The sequence below is a fragment of the Podarcis vaucheri genome (assembly GCF_965113315.1).
Source record: "Podarcis vaucheri genome assembly, chromosome: 6".
Lineage (NCBI taxonomy): Eukaryota > Metazoa > Chordata > Lepidosauria > Squamata > Lacertidae > Podarcis > Podarcis vaucheri.
In genome coordinates, this window is record NC_138764.1 from 105,288,684 (window position 1) to 105,316,148 (window position 27,465).

The 27,465-nt window shown below is 48.0% G+C and overlaps 1 protein-coding gene across 1 annotated transcript; it reads right to left on the reverse strand.

Annotated features, from left to right (window-relative positions):
- Positions 1 to 4,330: 4,330 nt before the first annotated feature.
- Positions 4,331 to 26,722, reverse strand: LOC309534178 (uncharacterized protein). The gene is made up of 16 exons (XM_082226272.1): positions 26,460 to 26,722; positions 26,114 to 26,240; positions 24,812 to 24,899; positions 21,377 to 21,484; positions 19,559 to 19,684; positions 18,819 to 18,870; positions 17,280 to 17,340; positions 15,851 to 15,942; positions 14,299 to 14,472; positions 12,241 to 12,282; positions 9,746 to 9,901; positions 8,697 to 8,770; positions 8,284 to 8,332; positions 7,039 to 7,096; positions 6,140 to 6,219; positions 4,331 to 4,702 (listed from the first exon to the last, which is right to left on the reverse strand). The coding sequence occupies exons 2-16, from the start codon at positions 26,220 to 26,222 to the stop codon at positions 4,661 to 4,663; spliced, it is 1,311 nt and encodes a 436-aa protein (XP_082082398.1). The 5' UTR covers positions 26,223 to 26,240; positions 26,460 to 26,722; the 3' UTR covers positions 4,331 to 4,660.
- Between the last annotated feature and the right edge of the window lie 743 nt (positions 26,723 to 27,465).

The window sequence follows — 27,465 nt, forward strand, 5'->3', positions numbered from 1 at the left end:
GGACTCATAAGTCTTTTGTCTCGGCTTCTCTCTCCCCCTCAGCCACCCAATAAAATCATTGCTGCCTACTTTGCGAAATTGCAGCATCAGCAGTAAACATTAGGGATCATGTGGGCAGACTTATTTCGGGCATGCGCTGGCATACCACGTATCCCGAAGTATTTTTGTCCCATCTGTGAGGAGAACCTGAGCTTGCAGGGTTAAACAGCTCAGAGTGTACGCCCTGCCTACTGTTGGGAGGGGGGAAATTCTGCGTCATTTCCAAGAGTCTCCTGCCTTTGTCTCTCTCTTCTTTCGCTTTTGAGGAGAGAGGACGTGTTTTCACGATGCTGTTCGCTGTGATAGATAATGGATAGTCTGCTGTAAATAAAACTGCTTTTAGCTGCTAAGATCCTGAGTGGACTTTATTTAAGCACACTGAAGGATGCACTGGAGTTTTTGCAGCTTTCTCTTACCGCTGCTGATCTCTGCTTTTGCTCAGAGCATCGGAATGTGGAGTTTGGAATGCAGAGGCCTGGCCAAGAGACTGCACAGCCGAAGCGGGCCAGACGCCAGGCTTATCTGAGCAATAAATCAATCTCCTTCAGACCATCAACCCTGGCGAACTTATTTCGGGCATGCGCTGGCATACCACGTATCCCGAAGTATTTTTGTCTTATTCACCCAGAGCACCTCACAAATAAGAAAAGAAAGGGGGAGATGAAGGGAAGCATTGCCACATGACTGCGGCATGATGGGAAGCTTTGCTTCTGCACATAACTGTGGCATGATGGGAAGTCTTGCTTCTAAGCTTTACTTCTGCTCACGCTGCACAAACTGTGCTGATGCTAAGACATTCTCTCATCACCCTGGTACATTCTGTTCACCTTGAGTTCACACCATATCAATCTGTACTTATCCCTCTGTGTACATTCCTTTTCGTACCGCCCTGGTACGGGCAGTCCATTAGTAGCACCACATCGATCATGATAAGAAGGAAACCATGCCGGTCTAAACTCCACGTTCCTTTTCCCAAACTTTAACCTATCAATGATTAATGTCTTATATGCAATAATTAATGTCTTATATGCAACCCTTGCTTTGTACTTATGTTAACCAATCAGCAACAAGCACATACGTGGCAAACACTGTAATATCCATTAAAAGGGACTCTCCGGGGCTTGCTCGGAGATGCCTTCCGTATGACACCTACCTACTCGCCTGTCGTTCATTTCAACCCAACAAAGGAGGGTTCCAGCATGTACAGTAAAATAATGGGTTGAATAAGGTTGCATTTCAAGGCATGTGGTCAGAGGTGAGATAGTTGGGTGAAAGCAGGTGGTCGGGTAGAGAATGAACAGCTAACATGGCATATATTTTACCTGTACTGTATAGTTTGTGTTCTGGTGGAAATTCTTTCAGCTCTGTCTGGTAATGCCATCCCAGATAAAGTCTGTCCAGCTGGGAATCTGGATGTGAGCCTCTGTACTTCAAGTAGACCTGAAGGAGCATCTCCAACCCCATCATTCTGCCCAGACACTGAGGTCCAGCTCCAAGGGCCTTCTGGCGGTTACCTCTGTCAGTATTTGTAAAAAAAAAAAAAAGGGGGGGGTTTCTGACCTCCCTTTGTCACCTCAGCCTGGTCCTCGGACCCTTATCGGCATAAAAGAGTCCACGAGAAAAGTATCCTTGCAGAGTACTTTCTGCTTTTATTCTTAAAAGTCTTTCTGCAAAAGCGACTGACCAACTGTATACACACCAACACTTCTAGCTTTCACTAACCAACCAACCAACCAACCAACCAACCCAACAACAAACTAACATTTCTCACTCTATATATACAACCCGGTGCAGGCTGCTGACTCATGCTGACCCAGCTTTTTAAGCATTAAAGAAACAGCGGCCAATTTTTAGCCGTGACAACCTCGCTGCGAGATGCCAAGTTATAGGGAACCAGGCAGAGGGCCTTCTTGGTGGTGGCGCCCACCCTGTGGAACACCCTCCCATCAGATGTCAAGGAAATAAACAACTATCTGACTTTTAGAAGGCAGCCCTGTTTAGGGAAGTTTTTAATGTTTGATGCTTTAGCGTGTTTTTAATATTCTGTTACAGGACATGGGTGGTGCTGTGGCCTAGGGCTTGCTGATCAGAAGGTCAGCAGTTGGAATCCCAGAGATGCGGTGAGCTCCCATTGTTTGGTCCGAACTCGTCCAAGTGCAAGTAGATAAAAAGGTACCGCTCCAGCAGGAAGGTAAAAGCTATTTCCGTGCGCTGCTCTGGTTCGCCAGAAGCGGCTTAGTCCTGCTGGCCACATGACCCGGAAGCTGTATGCTGGCTCCCTCGGCCAGTAAAGTGAGATGAGCGCTGCGACCCCAGAGTCGTTCGTGACTGGACCTAATGGTCAGGGGTCCCTTTCCCTATACCTTTAATATTCTGTTGGGAGCCGCCCAGAGTAGCTGGGGAAACCCAGCCAGATGGGCAGGGTATAAATAATAAAATTGCTGCTGCTGCTGCACACACACACACACACACACACACACTCCATTTTTACCCCCATCCTCCTGCCTGATGAGTTCTGCAAGGGCAAAACCTGAGGCCAAGGACCCAGAGGAAGCTCTCTGGCAGTGCCACCCCCTGGACTAGGCTGCTTCTAAGTCAGAAGTCAGCAAAGTCGGGGCTGGCTGAAAGAAAATTGGAAATGTGCAATTTTTGGAAAAAAAATATCTGAAAAATGAGGTCACTCCCTCCTCACTTTTCTGTTATTTCCCCAAATCTTCAGAAACAAACGGGGAGGAAAAGGGGGTGGAATTGGGGTGGTTTCTCCTCCCCAAAAAACCTTTTTGATCCTTCTTCCAGGCCTTCACACCCCTAGGAAAAACTGGGGTTTGTCAGGCAGTGCCCCACCCTCTTCCGTAAAGCGCTTTGGGTTTCGAGTGCCCGGGCGACAGTCAAAGCGAGTGCCAGGCCTTGTGTCTCTGTGGGGTCTCTTCCACTCATCAGTTCCTCACTTCTGATCTGAATATAACCAGAGTGCACTTAGCTGCCTCTTTGTTTCCTCCTCACTTGCAGAGCCAGCTGCATTGTGGCACCGGCGGGAGCTTTGATCGTAATTCCTCCGACATCAAAGCGTCCTCCGCGCTTTTAGTCTCTGAGCAAAAGGAGCTCTTCTAATGTGCCGCCTGCTAAGTTGGCATCAAAGGGAAGAGGAGCCCGTGGGGAACTGGCACTAAACTGAGTCAGTCGGAGTGCGGAAAGTGGCAGCAAGAGAACTGCAATTTTCTAAACCAGCCTCCGCCAACGTGGCGCCCTCCGGGAACTACAAGTCCCATCAGCCCACAGCCATTGCCTGGGCGCCTCCCGATCTGTGGGGGTTTTGTGGGCGTGTTCTGCAATGGGCCAATGGTGCCCTGGGCCATCCTAAAGAGGATGGGGCAAGCTTGTTTTCTCCTGCTCTGGAAGGTAGGAAGTGGTTTCAGCTGGCTGCTCAGACCGCATGGCTCTCACCAGCCACTCCTGAGATTTTATACCAGCAATTTACTTCCCCCCAGGGGCCAAGAAATACAAAGCCTCTGTTTCTTTCTCCTCACATTATACACTGTTTTTGTTCAGGCTAGTCAGTAAAGTGCTATCTGGATATATTTCTCTCTGGACTCCATCTGAATTATTTAAGTGACTTTGTTAACACATAAAGGCAGCTTTTCCACATCGATTGATTGGGGTCTGCCTGCACCATACTGTGGTCCTGTCTCTGTTAGCTGTGGCTTCCATTTTGGATTGTGCCACACACACACATCATGGCATTTTGTGATGGATGCCCATTGCACTTCCTTCAAATTCCATATGGGACCAGTGTCCCCAAAAGATTGGAGACCCCCCGTACTAACATGTAAGCAATGCAGCTGCGTGCAAAGCAGAGCCTTGGTTAGGTGCGAATATCTCAAGCAGTGAGGAGCTAGCTGAGAATTTGATCATTTAGTGCGATAGCGTCTCAACTTTGGAATTCTCTGCCTCTTGAGGCCAGGCAGCTGTTTTTGCCATATTCTTTTCGGTATCTGCCGAAAGTGTTCTAGTTCACACGAACCCGTCCAGTGGCTTAGAAAGTTGATGCAAGTTTTAATCTGTTTTAACTCTCTGCATGTTTTAAAGTATTGCAGATTATTCCTGATTTTGTCATTTCACCTTTTTGTAAACCGCTTTGAGGTGTGTGTGTGTGTGTGTTTGTTTGTTTGTTTGTTTGTTGAATCCAACAGTGCATAAATTTGACAAAGCAATTAAATAAAGAAATATCAAACACCACAACTCAGGAATGCAGCCCAAAGATTCTTTAATGAAACAACTGTCTTCTCACCCTTTAGCACTTAAAATCACCCCTGAAAAACTGCCCTTAAGCAAAATAAGCACTGCTATTTTCCTAGAAAAATAGGTGCCAGAACTCACCACAAACGCCTCCCTTGTTCTCTTAGAATGGCACCAACTGAGTTCCAGCTGAAAAAAGCCCTGATTGCAAGATCTAAAGATGTGCACAATTGAAGATACACCCCTGTGCATGATTGACCCCATTCCATTAAAGAGAACATAGAGAAATCAACCACCCGGGTTTCCCCGCCTTTCCCCCTTCTGAGCGAAGCAAAGGGACCGCTCTGGCTTCCGTCGAAGGGTCTTCTCCAGCCACCCGAGGTCATCAGGGCAGGTAGTTCAGGTTGCAGCACCACATGGCAAATTTCTGTTTAGGAAAAAAAAAGGGCCAGAAGAGATTGGGTGAGAATGATGAACCTCCCATTTCACCACTGGATTCCACCCTCATCAACTCAGGCCCCTATAAATTCTGGCACCTGAGGCAGAAAAGCCAAACAGTGGACACATGCCCTCCGGGGAAGGGGAATTGGGGCCACTGCATTACGTTAACACCCGTGTCGCCTTTGTAAGAACTCCATCATTTAGTGTGGCAGCATCCAAACTTTGGAACTCCCGGCCTATGGACATCAAAGTGGCAGGACACTTTTTGGCACCTGCTAAAAACATTCTTGTTTCGACAAGCCCATCCAGGTGCTTAGAAAGCTGACGGGACTTTTAATCTATTTCAGTAATTAAACTTTCCGTATACATTTCCCTTGTACAATTATATTTCTTGCATTGTTACACATTCCTTGTACACATTTTCTTTTCTCTTTTTTGCAAGGCCCCTCGAGGTTTTCCTTTCCCAACCATAGGGTGTATATAACTTTTATGAAATAATAAACTCGGGGCACAATTCCTTTGGGAAGTTCTCCTGCACAGGCCCTTTTGGAATGAATGGGGGCATGGGGGGGAGGTGGCAACGGAAGGAATCCTGGCAAACAGGGACCCTTTCAGGACACAGTAAAGGTAAAGGGACCCCTGAATCTGGGGTTGCGGCGCTCATCTCGCTTTACTGGCTGAGGGAGCCAGCGTACAGCTTCCGGGTCATGTGGCCAGCAGGACTAAGCCGTTTCTGGTGAACCAGAGCAGCGCATGGAAATGCCGTTTACCTTCCTGCCGGAGCGGTACCTATTTATCTACTTGCATTACGTGCTTTCGAACTGCTAGGTTGGCAGGAGCAGAGACCGGGCAACGGGAGCTCACCCCATCGCGGGGATTCGAACCGCTGACCTTCTGATCAGCAAGCCCTAGGCTCAGTGGTTTAACCCACAGCGCCACCCGCGTCCCTCGGGAAACAGCAGGAGGGAGATAAATGAAACGAAGCTTTTCTATGGGAAGTGAAAAGCGGGATGGGTTGAAGCGTAAGCCTGTCAGGGGCAGCTAAAGAGATCCTTGGTGGTAGTCAAGCTATAGCCAAAGGTAGACCTTCCTCACCCCAAACTCCCCCCGTTCTCATGGCTACTAGCCAGAATGGCTCTCATCTGCCTCCAGAGCTGGAGTTAAAATACCAGAACAGAATAAAATTCACACAAGCGTTTCTGAGCTCAACATCAAGAGGCACGGAGTTCCAAAGGGTAGCTGCTGCCACACTAAATGATCAAGTTCTTACGAATACAGAAGAGGGATTATGGAACACAGTGCTCCCCCCCCCCCGCATTATTTCCCAATTCTCCCGTTTCTTACATCCCCCATTCTCTCCCCAAATGGAGATTTAGGCACTCCCACCCAACACTGGCATACAAATTATAGTCTCTCTTCTCACCGGGATAACAATGACGTCACGGCAGGAGGAACAGGCACAGTTTATGGGGAAAGGCCAGGGGAATCCGCCCACCAGCCTCTCTGCAGGAGAAGATGGGGAATAAAAAAATGATCATGCAGTTATGGCTGTGCCCACATCGCAAGAGCTAAAGATGGATACCCCTGGCATTTTTGCCTTGGAGCACTTACGATACGATACAATATCTTTATTGTCATAGTCCCATACAGAACAATGAAATTGAAAATCTACATAAGACATTCAAAACCCCCTAAAAACTCTGAAACCCCATCTTAAAACACAATATACTATAGAGACCCCTTATGCTGTGTTTAGAACCAGAATTGCATTTGTGTAGAAACTGTTTCTCAGGTGGCTAGTCCTAGTCTTTATAACCCTGTACCTTCTTCCAGAAGGCAGAAGCTGAAAGAGATCATTTCCGGGGTGCGCACTAACCTGCGCTAACTCTGCAGCTTTCTTATGGCACCTGGAAGCGTAGATTTGATCCAAGGTGGGAAGAGGGCACCCAATTATTCTCTCCACTATATACTGCAGAGAGGGAGTCCGGCCTGCATTTGGTGCAGATAAAGTCCCACCAAGCAGCTTGGGCTTTTTGAGTCCTCCAAGCCTTTGGCAACACACAATATTTGAGTTATTTTTTCTGCCACACTTTTTATTTTATTTTTTACCCACACGGAAGTTGCCATTCTCACAAGGCTTTCCATTGGGGGGCAAGTGAGGATTGGGGGCCCCCCGACATTCATGTCAAGTGTCCCCGAATGCTGGAACCTTTAAACCGACCATCCCCTAGATTTCGCTGCGGCGAAGTCGCCAGGGGATGCTTGAGGCGGTGCAAATCTCACCAGCCGTGTCAGCAAAACGCGCCCCTGAGCGACACTCACCGTTGAATAAGTTCTGGCAGTGTGTCCTTATCGGAAACAGTTCCTCTATCACGGAGCCCTGCGAAAAGAAAACCCTCCACGCGTCAAGAGAGAGGCAGATGGGAATCATGGAACTGTGGACTTTGAAGGGGTCCCCGAGGGTCACGTAGTCCAACCCGCTGCAGTGCAGGAACCACGTCTAAAGAATCCACGGCTCATGGCCACGCAGCCTCCAAATGAAGGAGAATGGGGCCACCTTCTGAGGCATCGCACCTTTCCTGCATTTGCTCTTGCTTTCCGTATAGGGAAGAAAGGGAGTGGGGCAGCAGGGTGAGTCGGAGACCACCAGCCTTTGGGCCAAAGGGGTGGACTAGATGCCTTTTGGGGTCCCTTTCAAAGCAACTGGAAAGAGACTGGGGGAAAGGTAGGTGAGTAGCACTTCTACCAGGGTGTGTTGGATAATAATAATAATAATTTATTATTTGTACCCTGCCCATCTGTCTGCGTTTCCCCAGCCTCCCTGGGCGGCTTCCAACAAAGATTAAGAAACATTAAAAGCTTCCCTAAAGAGGGCTGCCTTCAGATGTCTTCTAAAAGTCTGGTAGTTGTTCTCTTTGACATCTGGTGGGAGGGTGTTCCACAGGGCGGGTGCCACCACTGAGAAGGCCCTCTGCCTGGTTCCCTGTAACTTGGCTTCTCGCAGGGAGGGAACCGCCAGAAGGCCATCGGAGCTGGATCTCAGTGTCTGGGCTGAACGATGGGGGTGGAGACGCTCCTTCAGGTATACTGGGCAGAGCCCTGAATGGCATAGATCAAGAGTTGGGGGCTTCGACAAATGCTAGTAATTTTAGAGGCGTGAAGACCCCAAGGAAGACCACGGGGAGAACCATCGAGCCCAGAAAGTGCAAGATGCAAGGCGGGAGCGTATTCTCTGCATTGCAACCAGCATCGCTTCAGCACCAGTTCCACTCTGCCATGGCTTCCCCTCAAGGAATCATGGGAATTGTAGTTGGGTGTCAAGGCTGGGGGGTCTCTGCTAGAGGTCCCTGCCACCCTCAAAACCACAGGGCCCCGATTCCCTAGAGAGAGGGAAGAGATGTGTCACTCGGTTTAAAATCTGTGCGGTCGATCTGCCCTACAATGGCCTGGGCAAAAATTCATGAGATGTTGATTTTGCCCAACTAAAAGCTGGAGGGGGGAAAGGGCTGAGTGAGGTCAGCTCCACCCATGAGCCCCGCTGCCCCCATTAAATCACCCGATACTTACATAAACCGTGCAAGGGCTCCCGCTGCAAGCAGCTGTAATCTGGAGGTCGCTGGGGAGAGAGGAATGAGCCGCTGTGATGCGAGGCAGAGCCACCCATCCCCATCCATTCCCCAACTTTCAATCCCAAGCCAGCCCCAGGTCTCTTTGCAACTTTCAATCTATATGCCCTCTTTCCTTCCTTGCATTCACAGCCTGAGCCCTGCATCCCTGCTTTCTGAGACAGGCCTCTCCAACATCTGGGGACCTTTCCAGAGCCAGGAAAAGTCAGGTTGTGTGCGGGGAGGAAGAAGCGTCACGGGTGCCCACAAACAACGCTCTCTGCCCCAAGCCCACCACAGCTGCCCACGAGGGCCTCCATGCACAGTCCCAAGGGACCTAATCCAAACCAGGGGAAGGGTCCTTGCATGCATTACCTTATCACATCCACCGACAACAGTAGCAGTCCTCTTTGGCAGTCAATGGCCGGGCGGAGAATTAGTCTCACTCTCTGAAATTGGAATGCAAAGAGCATCAAGGTCGAACCGAGGGCCAGGGGAGATTGAGAGGAATCCGGGTTTTTTTTAGGATGGAAGAATGAGGAAATCCCGACTAAAGAACAGTGGGAAGAGAAACTGATGGATTATGTGGAATTGGCAAAATTGACACATAAACTACGTGACAAGGATAACTGTGACTTTAAAGAAGAATGGGAACCTTTTACGAAGTACTTAAAGAAACAACAAAATGAACTGGACTCCTTGGCAGGTTTGGAATAAACATTCACAAACTCTTTATTGGTAATATAGATAAAGGGTAAAGGGACCCCTGACCATTAGGTCCAGTCGTGGCCGACTCTGGGTTTGTGGTGCTCATCTCGCTTTACTGGCCGAGGGAGCCGGCGTACAGCTTCCGGGTCATGTGGCCAGCATGACTAAGCCCTTCTGGCCAACCAGAGCAGCGCACGGAAACGCCGTTGACCTTCCCGCCAGAGCAGTACCTATTTATCTACTTGCACTTTGACATGCTTTCGAACAGCTAGGTTGGCAGGAGCAGGGACCAAGCAACAGGAGCTCACCCCGTCGCGGGGATTCGAACCGCCGACCTTCTTATCGGCAAGCCCTAGGCTCTGTGGTTCAACAGAGCCACCCGCATCCCATAAAGTGAAATAAGCATGTGCAAAATTAAACGCGAAGCTCAGGTCGCACAGAGGAGTGGCTCGTCTTTCACCAATTTATTGCCTTTCATTTATAGCTGCGTGTTGCTTGCTTTTAGGAGCCTAGAGAGCACGTGTGCCTAATAGTTCATATTTTCAGTACAGCAGGGTGGGGAGATCGGGGAAGACGCACTTCTTGTTGAGACCAAGGAGCAAAACAAGAATTGGAGAGGGAAATAGGTGTAGATAAAATCTTCATTGAGGTTTTCAGAAAATCCCACCCCTGATTCTCGGCTCCTGAAGGGTCACTTGCCCGGTGTTTTTACTTACCGCTGTGGCTTGAAGGAGGGCAACAAACTCTGACTGGGAATAGCCAATATCGATATGCAGCTCAGCATCAAGATAGACATAGTTAGCAGTAAGCTGGATGGAGATGCTTGTGCAGGAGAACTTCAGCAAAGAAGGAAGATCCGCTGGACATTCAATCTGTCGGAAAAGAGGGTAGATGTGATCTCTCAGGATCATCTATCCTGGCTCTGGTGCACGTCATCAGTGGGGTGGAAGTTATCAATCAATCAATCAATCAATCAATCAATCAATCAATCAATCCTTATTACGGTCCAGAGACCCAGCAAAGCAACGCACAATTCAGACAGTCTACCTCCAGGTTAAACAACTTAAAGATAGGGATCCTTGGTTCTTGCAACCACCGATAAAAACTTTGCCACGGCTAATGTTCTAGCATTTGTCCGGTCTTCCAATAGGAACCTGACATAGTGAGCCTCTGATTTTCCCGGGAAAGGTACCAGCAAGGGTAATATCAGTTCAGCCCTGGCTTGCTCATATTTTGCACAGTGCAACAAAATATGTTTTATGGAATCGATGTCTTGAGCACACGAGCAAAGTCTGTCCTGGTAGGGAACTCCTCTCAACCTGCCATCCAACACTGCAGAAGGAAAGACGTTTATTCTGGCTTTGGTGAATAACCTTCGGTCATTTGGTACTGTCAGGTTTTTAACGTAAGGTGTTATGGAAGTTATCTTTTAGAGGGAAGACCAATTTGGTATTTAAGGAGCTGTCAGTCAGTCAGTCAGTTTTATTGCACATAGCCAAAGGCTGCCGCAATGTACACAGAATCATTCAGCAATTAAAAGAAAATATACTGAATTGATACTTAAAACATTTATATTATCAAGACATTACCTACTCTAAACAGAGCTATAAAAGTACCTTACTATACAAATTAAGACATCAAACAATAAAATTTGTAAGCTAAGATTACCACATGGCCACTAATATATTAAAAATAATGTTAATTAATACAATGTGCAATTATATTCGGAGTTTGGTGATAAAGATAGAATATAGCTTGATGTAAAGGTAAAGGTAAAGGTAAAGGTACCCCTGCCCGAACGGGCCTGTCTTGACAGACTCTGGGGTTTGTGCGCCCATCTCACATCTATAGGCCGGGGGCCAGCGCTGTCCGGAGACACTTCCGGGTCATGTGGCCAGCGTGACAAAGCTGCATCTGGCGAGCCAGCGCAGCACACGGAACGCCGTTTACCTTCCCGCTGGTAAGCGGTACCTATTTATCTACTTGCCCCCGGGGGTGCTTTCGAACTGCTAGGTGGGCAGGCGCTGGGACCGAGCAGCGGGAGCGCACCCCGCCGCGGGGATTCGAACCGCCGACCTCTCGATCGGCAAGCCCTAGGCGCTGAGGCTTTAGCCCACAGCGCCACCAGCGTCCCATAGCTTGATGTAGATAGGGTCAAATAAATTCATCTCCTTTACAGTTGGTGGCTACCTTGGGTATATAATTTGCTCTAATTTGATAAAGTGATAGAAGAAAACACAAAATTATTTTTAAAAGGCATATAATATCCTTTTGGAATGGGAGACCAAAGATGAAGAAGGAAAATCAGTAATGATTAAATGGGCGCAAGATGTAGGACATAATATACAATTTCAATAATATACAATGACCCTGGGTCTCCCTTCCAACTCTCCCGTTCTATAATTCTATGAAATCAACTTCTCTCACCAGGAGATGCTGGCGTTTTTGTTTAGAAATTGCTAAACATTGGTTTTCTGCAGCAGGCCTGTCGATAAGATTCGTGGCATGCTCAGGTGTGGCCCTGTTGCTCTGGTCGAGAAACTGACCTGCCAGCTCAGGGAGGCCAGAGGCAAGATCTCACCATATGAGATGGGACAATCAAGTGAGACAACCTCCCCAGACCCACAGAAACATCTGGAGAGATTTCAATGTGCAACATAAACTTGTTCTAAGCAGCGGTTCCAGCTATAAGCTGCTGCTGTTGGTTGTATTTTAAATTGTGTTTCTCTCATGTGGGAGAACAATAAAATGCTTTTGAAAAAGCCAGCCCAGAGGATTCTTCACTTTCAGGCGGAGCTGGCTTCGCAGTTTGTGCGACAGACCAGCAAATCCTGATTCAGCTGGCAGTCCTTCCTGTCCCCATTGAAGCCCCTAAAAACATCTGCAAAGCTGCTCCATGGACAGAGCGGAGAGATGTGCTGGCGACAACACAGGCGCTAGCCAATTGGCTCCCGCTGCGCAGCATCAGCTGAACCAAGCTGCAAACTTGCAAGGCTGGTTTCCAGAGCTTCTCCTGGGGAGAGGAAAAGGGTATCGTTGTCCGGAACTTGTTGAGGGGTGTTTCCAAAGTGGTTGTTATCGCTCCCAAAATGTTGTGTCCGTCGCTCACACGCAGGGGCCCCAGGAAGCCATTTTGCCACCCTGCCAGCCCATGAACAAATCTCTGAAAATCTCCCCCTCCCCTGACACACAGCCAAGGAGGATCACGTACCTCAGGGATGTGGCTCATTATTAAAGTGGTGGTCACAGTCGACTGCGGAAAGAAAATACATCTTGATTATAATGTTCTGCCATGGTCCCCCCCCCCCCATGCTGAGCTCTGTTCAAAGAGTCAACCAGGAGATTTCTTAAATTAAAAGAAATTTAAGGATTATTTAGTAAAATATCCTAAGATAATATAAGTAGTAATATTTGTGAGTACCAAATTGGCTTGGGAGTTAAATGTTTTAAATTGTATGACACTATGGATAGAAGTGAATATGATAAGAAAGAAAGATGTTAATTGATTAAGTTAATCTTATTGGAAATTAGTATTGGAAAACTGCTATAATGAAATATATGGAAAATCAGCTAGAGGGATTTGAAGAAGTCAACTAACAATGGTAATAAAAGTGGGAGTATAATAGTTAGGATGAATGTTTGTATGTTTGTTTGGTTTTTTATATGTATTTTTTTTCTTTTTTGTTTATGTTTGTTATAAATTTGGAAAATCAATTAAAAAATGGGGGGGGGGGGAGGAGACACGCTGTCTGAAAGGATGTCTCCCTGGATACTTAAACTGAGGCTTGAGGTTGTGTGAAGCCACAGAGAGAAGACGAAACAGATGTCCTGTTGCAAATGGCACCGGATACTACCCTTCTATTTATGACAGGGGCTGGATCTACATTGATCTTACAGAACGTTATTTTTTAATAACGTTTAGAACGCTGAATGGCAGTTTCCCACTGTCGGTGGCTCTCTGCTCTGCAGCACCCCCTGGTGTCACATTTTAATAACACATTTTAAACGTTATCAATGGCAAGTGTAGAACAGCCCTAAGGGGATCGTGGCTAATTGTTCTGGGGTTTTTAAAATCTGGCGTTTTAATTGTAGTTGTTCCTTTCTGTAGATTTCCCCATTTTTCTAAAAACGCACACATCTGCTTTGCGATCCAGATGTGAAAAGCGGAGAGTGTTTGTGTGGGATGTAATCCTTTGGCGAAGTCAAATTGAGTCAATTGAGTCAATCACCCATCTCCTACTACCCTCCTGAGAAAAACCCCACCCTCCCACTATATATAAGGGTCTGGTGACTTCTGTTTCAGTGTACCTGAAGAATTGTGCATGCAGACAAAAGCTTAGAAGAAGTGTGCATGCAGACAAAAGCTTATACCCAGAACAAACTTAGCTGGTCTCTAAGGTGCTACTGGAGAATTTTTTAATTTATTTCGACTGCATCAGACCAACAAGGCAACGTACCTGACTCTAGTAAACTTCTTGCTACTTTTAAGGAAAGACTCTCGTGTCTTTATTATTTTAAGAAGGATAAAAGGCGACACCAGGAATTATCCCTCTGAGAAAGCCAAATTGGATTGTTTAACTAAAGAGATTCAAACAAATCTGCAAACTAGTTTCTTGCAGTATTGAGGGGAAGGAATTATAATACTTAATCAATATAGCCTTTCCTACTATCCTTACTTTAAGAAGTATGAAGCAGAGAATTACCTGCCCAGATAAACAAACTGGTCCCTGAATCTCGGGATCCCAGGGCTTCAGCTGAATCGGATCAAGCTGCCATCTTTGCACAGGCTTCATATTTCACTGAGCGGGGCAAAAATATTTCCGGTGTTGACTCTCTGACTCAGTGCTTCCTAAAGGTGGTGGAAGCAACTGGGGGGGGCAGTAGGATTTGGGGGGGCACTAAGAAGCAGAGGGGCAAAAGGGCACTGAAGGTGTCAATGACTTCCAGACTTTGAAAAGCTGGTAGACCTGGATCAAGCTGATCACCTCGGCTGCATTAATTAAGCTAAACGAACAAATAAATTGGGTTGTGGATAAATGTGCAATTAATTGTTACTGGTTTGGATTTTATTGTGTTATTCTCTTCCTTGGCAGGTTGTGCAAACCGCTGCTCTTTTGATGATGCTTTTTTAACAGGGTAAAGTTAGGGGGCACTGGGGGTGATCTTGTGGAATCAAGGGGGCAGTGGGCTCCCCCCAAAAATCAGCGCACACTGCCTCCAGCTTGTTGTCAATTGCCCAGGGAAAGGGCCCTCATTGTGCAGAACTCACCTGGGTGACCTCACGGCTGAACAAATCTCTTGCCCTCAAAGTTGAAAAGATGTTGCCCATGTCAGCTTCGTTGAAATAATAACAGAAGTGTCCGTCAGGAACGAGGGTGGCTGGCGGGTAGTAGATGGGATAGGTGGGCCAGGGAACCACAGCTCCTCCGCAGGACATTTGAGGCTGCAAGGAGAACAAGAGGGGGGAAATTCAGTGGGACCCAACCACAGTCGCTGTGATGGCCTGGGATTCGGACTCGGAGGCGGAACCTGAGGGATCCCGGCCTGCACAGGATTCCCCGCCTCCAGATCCAGCTGAGCCGGGGCTGGGGCTTGAGCCTGAAGGGTCCTCCTCACCTGTGCTGGATCCTCAGGTGCAGGCGTCAGCTGAGTCTGCTCTGGCTCCTGGGGTGATGGAGGACCCATTGCTCCACTCTCAGCCCCGTCAGAGGAATCTGAGGTTGCCTCTGGGTCTGGTCACCCTCCAGCCTCTCCTGAGCTGCAGAGGCTCAGGGCAGAGAGGCGGAGGGAACTGGGTTCCTGCAGGAGGATGGCTCGCCTCCAGGGCAGGAGAGGCGAGTCACCTGAGGATCAGGGCCACCCTATGCCTCAGGACAGATAAAAGCCGGCCAGCCCCAGTCCCAAGTTGTGGGAGCAACATTGTTGGTTGCTAGTTCCTGCCTGAACCCTGTCCTGCTTTCCTCTCTGAGCGCCTGACCTGCCCTGGCTCCCAGCTTGCAAGCCTGTTCCTGACTTCACCCGACTCCCTGCCCTGCACCCAGCTCCAGCTACTACGGACTGCCTCCACGTTGCACCTCTGACCATGGACCGGACTTGGACCTCGCCTCTTGGGTAACCCACAGGACCAGCACAGTCACCGTGAGTCAGCCTGCACCCGAACATAAGATCTGGAGGCAAGAGGAAAGTCACTGGCTGGAAAACGACCCATGGCAGGCCCAGCGGCCTTTCAGAAAGCAGGTGGGAAGGTCAGAGCGCCAACTGCTAAAGGAACTGCCAGCCCAGAGAGCAGCAAGCTGAGATTCCTGCGCTGCAGCCGGTTGAACTAAATGACCCTTGGGGCAGGAGCATAGCGTGGGTTGCTGGTACCCGGGATAGGGCAGGTGTTGCAGTGCCCTGGTGGACTGGTCAGTCCATAGCTATCAACGTTTCCCTTTTTTAAAGGGAATTTCCCTTATTCCAAATAGGATTCCTCGCAAGAAAAGGGAAAAGTTGACAGCTATGGGTCAGTCCCTTCACCAGCCAGCGTCTAATCAAGGGAGTCTCTCCTTGCAAGCTTGCCGATCAGAAGGTCGGCGGTTCGAATCCCCGGGACGGGGTGAGCTCCTGTTGCTCGGTCCCTGCTCCTGCCAACCTAGCAGTTCGAAAGCACGTCAAAGTGCAAGTAGATAAATAGGTACCGCTCCGGTGGGAAGGTAAACGGCGTTTCCGTGCACTGCTCTGGTTCGCCCGGCCCTAATTCTAGCCCTCCCTCCCTGCATCCATTATTCAGACTGACTCCCTCTGAGCCTGTAACAAACCTCCTAGAAGATGAAGCCACTCACCACTACAGGCAAATCCAAGTAGCCGGTGTTGAGTTGAGGCGGATAGGGCCTTGTGCAGATGTACTGGCAGCCTGTGAAGAACGGCGTTGGCTCTGGGGGAGAAAGATTGGGAGTTTTCCAAAGCTGGACCACAAAGCACAGCAGAACAGTAGCCCAAACAGGGATGGCTGGCAGCTCTTGCGACTGATGGGGCAGGAGGCCGGGAGTCAGGCAGTAGGTGGCGCCAGAGAGCCAATGTCAGGCAGACGCAACCCGGTCTGGTCTCCATCTTGCCCCCTGCTGAGTTCTGCAAGGGACAGCACTGAGACTAAGGGGGGGGCGAGAGGTGGTACCAACCTCTCGGCTAGAAGTACATAAGAAAAATGCTTTTTGAACCAAATGGCCACACCTTTAGCATTTGTCAAAGTATCCGTGAGGTATACCTGTTACCCCCCCAATCTTTCATTCATAAAGATTTATCCTGTTCCATTAAATGAGCCTCCTGTAAATAGGCAACGTATGCCCTCGAAATTTTAAATACATTAAATTACATTTTGATTCTCAGATTCTCACAACTCTTTTACATTAAGACTAACTGCATCCCTTAATTTAACCTTAATTTCCCCAATACCCATTCATTTTATGACTCGTACCATTTAACAAATATCTAATACAGTGGCACATCTGGTTGTGAATGGGATCCTATTGTTTTACATGTGGAATGTGGGCAGGGCAGGGGTCATATTCTGTTATTTATTTTGCAAGAGCGATATAACGCTTTGCTTTAATGGAAAAAAAACCTCTTAACCATTTACATAGAACGGTGTGCAATATCCATTAACAATAGCTTTAAAAACAATGCATTTTTTAAAAAACCTGTAAAGATATAAGCAAAAAATCAGCAGTTTGAAAAAGCAAATGCATAGTAGGCTTGCCTAGCGAAAAATGGCTTTAGTGGGTGTTGAAAAAAGTACCAGCCAAGGCATTGATAGGGAGGGAGTTCTGAAGAATAGGGACTTTCACCCCACCCCAAAAAATCCAAATGAAACTTTTTTCTCTCAAAACCTTTACTTCAAAAACAAAAAAAAGGAGAATCCCAGGACTGGGAACCAAAGACCTATTTAATGCTATTTTTGACCCTCAGACCATCAGCTTTAGCCTCCTCCCAGGTGACCTCATTCCTAATGCCATTTGTGTCCTCTGCGTTGGCCAAAACCCATTTGCGTTCATTTTCAGAGCAGAGTTCAGCTGCGCTATTGGTTTCTGCAGTGGCCAACTCTGGCCATCACTGGGTTAATGTGAAGGCGCAGAGTTTTCTGGCTAAATATCATCTTATTGTGCCTGTTTAGACATTCTATTCTTTTGCGTACTACTTTGCGATTTTCTTAAAATATCAAAGCGACTCGTGAGTCTTTTAAGTAAACCAGTGGTGCACCCCATTAGCGCTTACGAAGTTGGAGGCCTAAGCCAATGTTCAGCTGTGTGATTATCTTCTGGGCTTGGCCACAAACCTGCAGAAAAAGAGAAGGTCCAGTGGTCAGAAACTTGGAACTCCTGCCTCTTGAGATCAAGCAGGTGCCTTCATGCCCCACTCTTTTTGGGGACTCTTTTGTGGGATGTGATCCACTGGAGCAGTCAAGTACAACATTACCTGTATTGCTAGAGTGGACATACAGGGGATGACCGTCCAGCCAGTCAAGCTTCCTGTTCCACTGGTCTGGAGCGTCCTCCCTCTGCATGTGACCTGGGAGATGGGCACAGCCCTGGCTGACTCCATAAAAGAGCAGAGTCACGCACCCATCTTAAGCTTTCTCTCACACACATTCACCTGCTCTCTTGCTTGCTGATCTCTTACTGCAGTGCTGCTCTCCTGCTGCCATTTTGTTCTCTTAATGTAATTTCGCTGTCTGCTGGCTCTCAGCCAGCAGCACATGAGTTCAATCTCCACGTGAGATGAACTCACAGATTCTGATAAACTACTAGCTAAAGCCTGCCTTTCAGGGATCAAATCGTGAACTGAAATGTGAGTGAACCTTTTCAAAATAAATTTTAAAATTCTCCAGTAGCACCTTAGAGACCAACTAAGTTTGTTCTGGGAATAAGCTTTTGTGTGCATGCTTTTACCTGGTCTTGAAAGGTCATGGCCACCTATTAGTCACATGAAATAGAAGTCACCAGACCCTTATATATACTGGGAGGGTGGGGTGGGGTTTTTCTCAGGAGGGTAGTAGGAGATGGGTGATTGACTCAATGGGTATGGTGAACCTGTGGACGACTGTTAACAACTGCAATTAGTCCTACAGGGAAAAGCAAAGGATAGCATGCAGATAGTATGCAATGACAAACCTAGACAGCATCTTAAAAAGCACAGACATCACCTTGCCGACAAAGGTCCGTATAGTTAAAGCTATGGTTTTCCCAGTAGTGATGTATGGAAGTGAGAGCTGGACCATAAAGAAGGCTGATTGCCGAAGAATGGATGCTTTTGAATTCTGGTGCTGGAGGAGACTCTTGAGAGTCCCATGAACTGCAAGAAGATCAAACCTCTCCATTCTGAAGGAAATCAGCCCTGAGTGCTCACTGGAAGGACAGATCCTGAAGCTGAGGCTCCAAGACTTTGGCCACCTCATGAGAAGAGAAGACTCCCTGGAAAAGACCCTGGAAAAGACCCTTGAGAAGGGGACGGCAGAGGACGAGATGGTGGGACAGTGTTCTCGAAGCTACGAATATGAGTCTGACCAGACTGAGGGAGGCAGTGGAAGACAGGAGTTCCTGGCGTGCTCTGGTCCAGGGGATCACAAAGAGTCTGACATGACTAAACAACAACAACAATAAAGCATAGATGCACAAGAGACACCAGATTCGCCTGAAGAGAGCATTGCAGAGGTAGAGGCCTCCGATCAACTGACTTTCCTTCCTGTTTTTTGGAACTGCTTTGTTGATGTGGGGCTGCTAGCAGAGGGGAGATAAAATGCTTTGTGAGACCTACCACAGGATTCAGCACAGGGGCCAGGATTTGCGCCACTACTGGCAGCTGCAAACTACAAAAGAAGAAGAAGAAGGAATTAAGTTAGCAGAGAGGTTCTTTGGAATCCTGCTCCTCTTTCCTTTCTTCATATTCTGTTTTTATCGTTCATTTCATTTATGCATCGCTTCCCATAAGTGCAATTGAACCAGCCCCCCGGCAGAGATCCCCCTTGTGCCCTGCCAGCAGGGGGTGCTGGAGAGCATGGAGGGTGAAGTTCAGATCCTGCTTCCTCACGGCCGGCCCAGCAGCTCTGGCAGAAAGCGGGTTAGGGTTGGGTTGCAATACTGCTGCGCCCTCTCCAGGACTGGGGGGCAGGAGTGAGCCCCTGCCCCATTGCATGCAACAGGTTCCCTCCGCACCACACCCCTGGGGGAGGGGCGCCTTGCACACCCCACCTGGGCAGCATTTTCATGCACTCCAGCCCTGCATGGAAGCTGTAGCCCTTTGCCTCCCCGGGTCTTTCTTCTTGGGCGATGCCTCGTAGCCGAGGAAGATTGTCTTCCATAAACACAGTTTGAACAGTGAGCCCGTAAGTGACTGTGGAGGCCAGTTCTGGACCCACACCTCCTTCCACAGTGGCCCCTGAACAAGCTGCTTTGACAGCTCAGGGCATTTCCCCTTGTTGTGGGAAAGAGAGGCGCTCGACCGTCCCCCGCCTGTCCCGTCCCCCCGCCAAGGAAAGGTAGTTGCGCATCACCTACGTGATCAGTGGGTCTGCACTGATTTCCACGTACTCCGAAGAGCAGCTGCCAACGCTCAGCCCCAAAGGTACCAGCACCAGCCGGGTGGTAGCACAAAATGCGACGCGCACTGTGGCCGGTAGCAGCCTAAGCAGAGAGGAGAGGAAGGTCAGCTGCTATCCATCCCTGATTCGAGAGGTGAGGCCGAAACGAGGGCACTATGGCCGCCAACACCACCCCAGACGAGGCACGGCTCAGTGGCCAGGCGTGCGCTCTGAACACAAATGGTCCCAGGTTCAAATCTTGGCATCCTCAGATAAGACTGGAGAGCCACTGCCAGTAATGGAGCAAAATCAGATTTAGGGCGTTGGCGGTGGTTCCTCCACACAGGGTGCCTAGCCAAGGGGGCACAGAATTGTGCAGATCTATAATGGAGAAGATCCATTTGGGGCTTGCACAGGGCGCCATATTGGAGGAATCAAATGGGATTTAGCTGCCCCAGCGTCCCTGGCATCCCTTCACACCCCCCCCACTCCCGTGATGGGTGAATCATTGCAAAAGACAGCAGTTTACAAGAAAGGAATAAGGAAGTGAAATTATCTTGAGAGGGAGACTAATCTTGAAATTTGCTTATAAATCATGCTCCCTAGCGGAGGAACCGGTGGGGTGGAATTCTTCCTTGCTTCTAAAAAATTTATAATCTTGCTCTGGGAATGCTCATATATCCTGCAACAATATTACAAAAGATTACCTTCCTCCCCTTGAAAATTTAAGGGCCAATATTTGCAGCCTATTAAAGTGCTCAAGGAAATGGAATCTGTAAAATATAGCCACTAATTTTACTCTTCGGTTTAATTTGCATGCAAAAGGCAGGAAAATGTCAGTAGAAATGCTCCTCTAGACAAAGATGAGAAACATCAAACATTTTTTTTATTCCCTTCTCTTCTGCTCAATATTTCCTAGATAGATAGAAAGATAGATGATGATAGATGATTGATACATAGATAGATAGATAGATAGATAGATAGATAGATAGATAGATATAGATAGATAAATAGATAGATAGATAGATGATAGATAGAGATACCTATTCAAAGATATACAAAAATACAAACCCACAGCAAAGTATATTTTTATAATATACGGAATTAAAACAGCTACTTAATTGGGAAAAAAGAACAAAGGCAGAAAGAACGAAAAGAAAAGAAAGGCCTTGAGAAAGAGAAAGAGAAAGAGAAAGAGAAAGAGAAAGAGAAAGAGAACGATGGCCATATTATGAAGGTCCATCCAGAGCACAGACAGCATGCAGTTAGAAGACCATGCAAAAAGCAGCCCCCGATGTTCCTATGTGCCCTTAGCCATGCTGTCACGGGACGATGTGAAATGACAAATCATCTGGAGAGCCACCCTCCCATCCGATTTTTCTTTAGCGCTCTTAAATGCAAGACAGAGGATGTCATGAGCCAGGCCATGTGTTCCTTTCATTCATTCTCCTGCATATTTCATCTTGGCGTGTGGAGATGTTCCTTCACTTGCCTAGTGAGCAAAGGCCAGGTTTGCCTTTGTTGATCTGCCCCTTTTCACCTCTGGTGTGGCCTTTCCCACCCAGCCAGAATAGACTGGCCCCTTACGCCCAGCAGGCGCCAAGGGGAAGGGGTGCCAAGAGATCACCACCCCCCTGTCCTCAAACCACAGAGCTCACGGCCAAGGGGAGAGTCTTGCCGTGCGCGAGCAGCCGGGCAGAGCGGGCGCAAAGGCTTTTGCAGTTTTGTCTTCACAACTTTCAGCAACGAAGGGTCTCCCAAATCTGCCCAGAGACCCAGGATGCATCTTACTCACAGCAAAGAGCACTTGATCTGGACCGCGAAGCACCCAACAATGTCCACTCCATAGGGCGGCCTGAAAGCCACGCTCACACTCTTAAATGTCAGGACATCGAATCGGCAGCTGCAGAAAAGGAAAAGGAGCTGTTAGGAGGGGGCTGAGCAGCACCAGCCGAAGTTTCCACGACCCAAGGAAAACATGCTCCTTGCGACACAACCCTTTGCCAGCCATTTCCATGGTGGACAAGGGATCTTCCGGCTATGGTCATCGCAAGCTCCGGCGTGTCAGCATTTACTACTATGCGACTGCGTAGTAGCAAAAAAGCAAGGAGGCTGCCCAAGAATTGGGGTCTTGGGGTTTTTTACCCCCATGTAGATATATGCACCTTTGAAGCAATTCATTAAGATATGGGCCACATGAACTCCTGCATTGATTTTGCAAAGTTTTTTGCAGATAAAGTCGCTCAGATTCGGGAAGAGGTAGACTCCACCGTGGGAGCAGGGCTGGGGCGGGAGAGTGCTAGAGTCCTGTCTAGTCAAGTGGTGTGGGATCAATTCCAATCTGTTACCTTCGAGGATGTGGACAGGCTGCTTGGACGAGTGAAACCAACCACCTGTTTCCTTGATCCTTGCCCATCCTGGCTTATAAAAGCTAGCCGGGAAGGGCTGGGCGATGGGCTTCGTGGGGTGGTGAATGCTTCCCTCTGTGAGGGAGCCTTCCCAGACCCGCTGAAAGAGGTGGTAATCAAACCACTTCTTAAAAAACCATCTTTAGATGCGGCCAATATTGCCAACTATCGCCCAGTCTCAAATCTTCCATTCTTGGGCAAGGTGACTGAGCTGGTGGTTGCTGAACAACTCCAGGTACACCTGGAAGAAGCGGACCATTTGGATCCCTTCAAGTCGGGATTCAGGCCTCATCATGGGACTGAAACTGCCTTGGTCGCACTGGTCAATTATCTCCGGCAGGCTAGGGACAAAGGTGAGAGCTGTTTCCTAGTTCTGCTGGATCTCTCAGCGGCTTTTGATACCATCGACCAAAGCATCCTTCTGGACCGTCTTGAGGGGCTGGGAGCTGGGGGCACTGTCATACAGTGGTTCCGCTCCTTCCTCCTGGGCCATGTCCAGAAAGTGATGGTGAGGGATAAGTGTTCAGACCCCTGGGCTCTCACTTGTGGGGTGCCTCAGGGTTCTGTCCTCTCCCCCATGCTTTTCAACATCTACAAGCAGCTGCTGGGAGAGATCATCAGGGGGTTTGGGCTGGGTGTCCATCAGTATGCAGATGACACCCAGCTCTACCTCTCTTTTAAATCAGAACCAGTGAAGGCGGTGACGGTCCTGCGTGAGTGTCTGGAGGCGGTTGGAGGATGGATGGCGGCTAGCAGATTGAGGTTGAATCCTGACAAGACAGAAGTACTGTTTTGGGGGAACAGGAGGTGGGCAGGGCTGGGGGACTCCCCGGTTCCGAATGGGGTAACTGTGACCCTGAAGGACCAGGTGCGCAGCCTGGGAGTGATTCTGGACTCACAGCTGACCATGGAGGAGCAGGTCAATTCTGTGTCCAGGGCAGCTGTCTACCAGCTCCATCTGGTACGCAGGCTAAGACCCTCCCTGCCTGCAGGCTGTCTTGCCAGAATAGTGCATGCTCTAGTCATCTCTCGCTTGGACTACTGCAATGTGCTTTATGTGGGGCTACCTTTGAAGGTGATCTGGAAACTACAACTAATCCAGTATGTGGCAGCTAGACTGGTGACTGGGAGTGGCCGCCAGGACCACATAACACCAGTCCTGAAAGACCAACATTGGCTCCCAGTACATTTCCAAGCACAATTCAAAGTGTTGGTGCTGACCATTAAAGCCCTAAACGGCCTCGGTCCCATATACCTGAAGGAGCGTCTCCACTCCATCATTCTGCCCGGACTCTGAGGTCCAGCTCCAAGGGCCTTCTGGCGGTTCCCTTGCTGCGAGAAGCCAAGTTACAGGAAACCAGGCAGAGGGCATTCATGGTGGTGGCCCCCACCCTGTGGAACGCCCTCCCACCAGATGTCAAAGAGAAAAACAACTACCAGACTTTTAGAAGACATCTGAAGGCAGCCCTTTTTAGGGAAGCTTTTAATGTTTAACAGACCACTGTATTTTAATATTTTGTTGGAAGCCGCCCAGAGTGGCTGGGGAAACCCAGGCAGATGGGCAGGGTATAAATAAATTATTATTATTATTATTAAGCATCTGAATTATTAGTAAAGTTCTATTCAGGTGGGTGACAGCCATTGTTTTAGAGACCAATGATTCCCAAAGTGGGCAGTACTTGTAGGAATGTTTATAAATGCTCTGAGAGGATCTATTTATTGGATATTATCCTTCCTTGCTCACATTTGTGAGTTCAGCAGAGTGCCATCACTTTGCAGCTTAAAAGGGAAGCTTTGATAGGCTAGCTTTAGCCTTGTAGTTTAAGTAATCCAGGATGCTTTAAGGCAGACTGGATTCTCCTGGGTCTCTCTTCTTAAGTAACTCTACTGGCATCTATCAATAATCAATTCTGGGCCCATAGTCTTTGTACGGATATGTATAGATGCTAGGAGAGGGACTGCCACGGGGGGGGGGCAGTGGGATTACCCAGGGTGGGGCGCTAAGAGGCAAGGAGGTGCTGGAGTTGCAAAAAACTTATCAGACCTTGAAAATCTGGCATCACTGGATAACATTCATCCATTTGATTGAACGGTTTCATTTGGATTTTGAATAAATGTACAAGTCATCATGACAGTTTTGAATTTCACTGTGTGGTTCTTCTTAGTAGGTCATGCAAACCACCATTCTGAATAAGGCTTTCTAGAGGGTAAGGCAAGGGGCATTGGGGATGGGTTTATGGAACCAAAGGGGCAGTAGCCCCCAAAAGTATGGGGACCACCGATTTAGACGTATTTAGATGTTTGCTCCAGTCGTATGGCTTTAACCAGCCTCTTTTGTTTCAGAAAGAATGGAGTCTGAAACTAGCATTTCTCTCCTCTACTTTTACCTTTTATAACTAAGCAACGTTTTAAACTGCCTGTGCATTTTTTCTGATTGCTGTATGGAAAAGCACATGAACCTGACCTTTGGACAGTTTGTAAGTAAAGTACTTTATGACTTACCGGATATGTGGCCTCTCTCTGTGCTAGGGAAGTGGGATAGCTTGGGGAAAGCTTTTAAATGGGGACATTGTGCGAATCACCAGAAGGACACATTTGAAAGGTTTCACAGCCCAGATTTCTACACTTCTCTTTGCTGTGTGTTTTGCCATGCTACATCTCTGCTGGAGAGTCTTCTCACCAAAGAGCGCTTGCCCCAATCTTGGGTCTTGGCTTCCAGGATTCCAAGAGAAACAAGAACCCGGAGCAACTTGGAGAGGTGAACTTGTCTCCCATGAAAGCATCTAAACTAATGACTTCCCGGCAGGAAGATCATTACTCACCCAACCAGGCCAGGAAGGGCGGGGCCAGGGAGCTGTTGGATAGGACCTTGCATTGATTGCACCCAGTAATCTTTTGTGGAAAGGCAATCTGTAAAGACAACACAAACAGGAGATTATTGGAGAAGGGAGAGGCAAGGACCAGGTTCTTCAACGCCCTGGAACAAGCCAGGGTTGGTGCAAGCCAGCAGTCTTCCACCTTCAGCATTGGGAAAGTCGTGGCCATGAGAAAAGTTCATTTATTTCAGCAATTCAACTGAAAAGGTGAAACTAATATATGAGGTAGACTCATGACATGCAAAGCGAGATCATGGCGTACAGCTATTTGCAATTCTTCTTTTGCTGATTTCATTTAATATTCTACTTTTTTGAGATTGTTTATTTGGGGTTTTCATCAGCTGTACACCATGATCATCACAATTATAACAAATAAAGGCTTGACATATCTCACGTTGCATGTCATGAGTCTATCACATACATTAGTTTCACCTTTTAAGTTGAATTGCTGAAATAAATGAACTTTTCCACGATATTCTAATTTTCCGAGTTTCACCTGTATATAAAGCTGTATAAAAAAAAATTATAATCAGAGGTCAGCTAGCTCTTACAGAAAGATGCCATTCTTAATTGCCTGCTCAAGCCTGATGGAATAATTGCAAAAGTTTTCAGCAGGTATCTGGAAGTTGGAACGTCTGGCTGAACCTTGCCCGCCTGGGAAGGGAACCCATCTAGGAGAAGGAAAGCGCTCATCCAAAACCTCCACTGCCTTGCAGGGAATCTTTGGGAGAGGAAAAGGCTCCATCACATTGCTCTGCTTTCCTCTGGACCACATCAGTGGGGCTGAGAGGGAGGTCTTGTCCTCTGGGCATCCCAGGACCTCCAAAGACACTGCCCAGTCTTGTCCCCCAGAGAGGTCGCTTTGGTGCTGCTAGTGCAGCAGTTTGACTTCACCCCTGGAGGCACACTCCAATGTCTCTGAAGACAGACAGATGCCAACCACAACCCTATAGATGCCACACAGCTCCAGAATGTCTTAAAGGTCGTAGCTGGTGGTGCACAAGGAAGGAATCCCAGGAAAGGTGAAGGCTCAAGAACTCTTTGCGCCCTCGGAAAACTACAGTTCCCCTGGTTCTCTGAGGGAGGGGAGGCAGGGGAAGGAACCGTGTCTGGAACCTGTTCGTATGGGTGGTTGTTGCATCCGAGAAACACACCAAGCGTTGAGCTACCTGGGGGTTTTCTGCAAAATAAATAAATGGTTGGCTTGGGGATTTTAAGTGGCACATTCGCAGGGGCAGATTCCCTTACAGTTTTCCAGCCCGGTTTGAGTGACTCTGCAGCCACTGATGCCCAAGGCGCCATGGAAGGAGAGGACGACACTCAGAAGGGCGACACTCAGAAGAACAGTCTGTGCCATGGCGACTTCTGCAGCTACCTGGAGAAAGAGAGACAGCCAAAATGCGTCAAAGGGCTTTGTTTGGCCTCCTTCATTAAAGCAGCACGTGTCTAGCTCACAATTTGAAAGTATGTTTAATTACTGTTGAAAATGATATGTTGAAAAATTAATTTAAAATAATATTTCTTTTAAAAAGGCACCCTTTCAAGTCTACCCCACCACTTCATCTCGAACCGCCCCTCCTCCCAGTCTCCTTACCTTCTGTTGCTGGTTGATCTGGGCTGGGTGGTTGGTGGCTGCCTTGGACAGCCCTCCCCCAGGTGGCAAAAGGTGTGCATTATATAGACCAGCAAGGCAGGGCCAGTGGAGCCTAAAATTAGGAAGGCGTGGCCAAAATAATAGCTGAGAGAGAGGGGTCGCGCTGCAAAGAGCCAAGCCACTTCAGACTGTGAGAAAAGGTTGAATGTGTCTCCTTAGCTATGAACAGGCCATTCAGACCAGGAGCAGCCTGGCTGGTGCACATCATGGGCTCTGAACTCAATGCTTGTTGGGTGTGCTGTCTCTGGTGAGCTTAGGGGAGGAAGAAAGAGAGGAAGGAAGGAAGGAAGGAAGGAAGGAAGGAAGGAAGGAAGGAAGGAAGGAAGGAAAGTCAGGGTTTTTTTAAACAAGTTTCCTTCCCCCAGGTTCTACAGGTTGTTTGGCTGCTATCTGCAAAACACATTTCTATCCATTAAGCCTGAAAATACGTTATTTTTCAGCTTCCAGTTTGATGCCATTTGTTCTAGATAAGAATCAGCAGCAATTTAACTTTGAGGTGGCATCACCAAGCGATGCAAGCAGGACAAACAGAGGCAGGGAAGAGCTTCCATTTATTCCTGAGTTAAAGGCAAACCTATAGAATCCACGCTTTCCAAGACAATGCGCTAACAGAAAGGCTGGAGCCAGCCTTTGGAACTGGCGCTTTCCTGACCGTTGCAGTGCTGTTTGCCAGCCCAGGGATGCGTACAAAAACAAATATACCAGGGCAAACGGTGCATAAAAATGCATGCTGTAATAAAAACAACATGCAAAAAATATATGAGAGTGGGAAATGTGCACAGTGGGAGAAACTGACGCTAAAAGTTTGATGTATTTTCATGAGGACTTAAAAAAAAGATCACATGGAAATGTGCACAGCTAAACTCAAGACTGAAAAGTCAGAAAGAGTCACCCATCCCTAATTACATATTGTGTATTTACAGACCTCTTGTGTTTATATATAGTT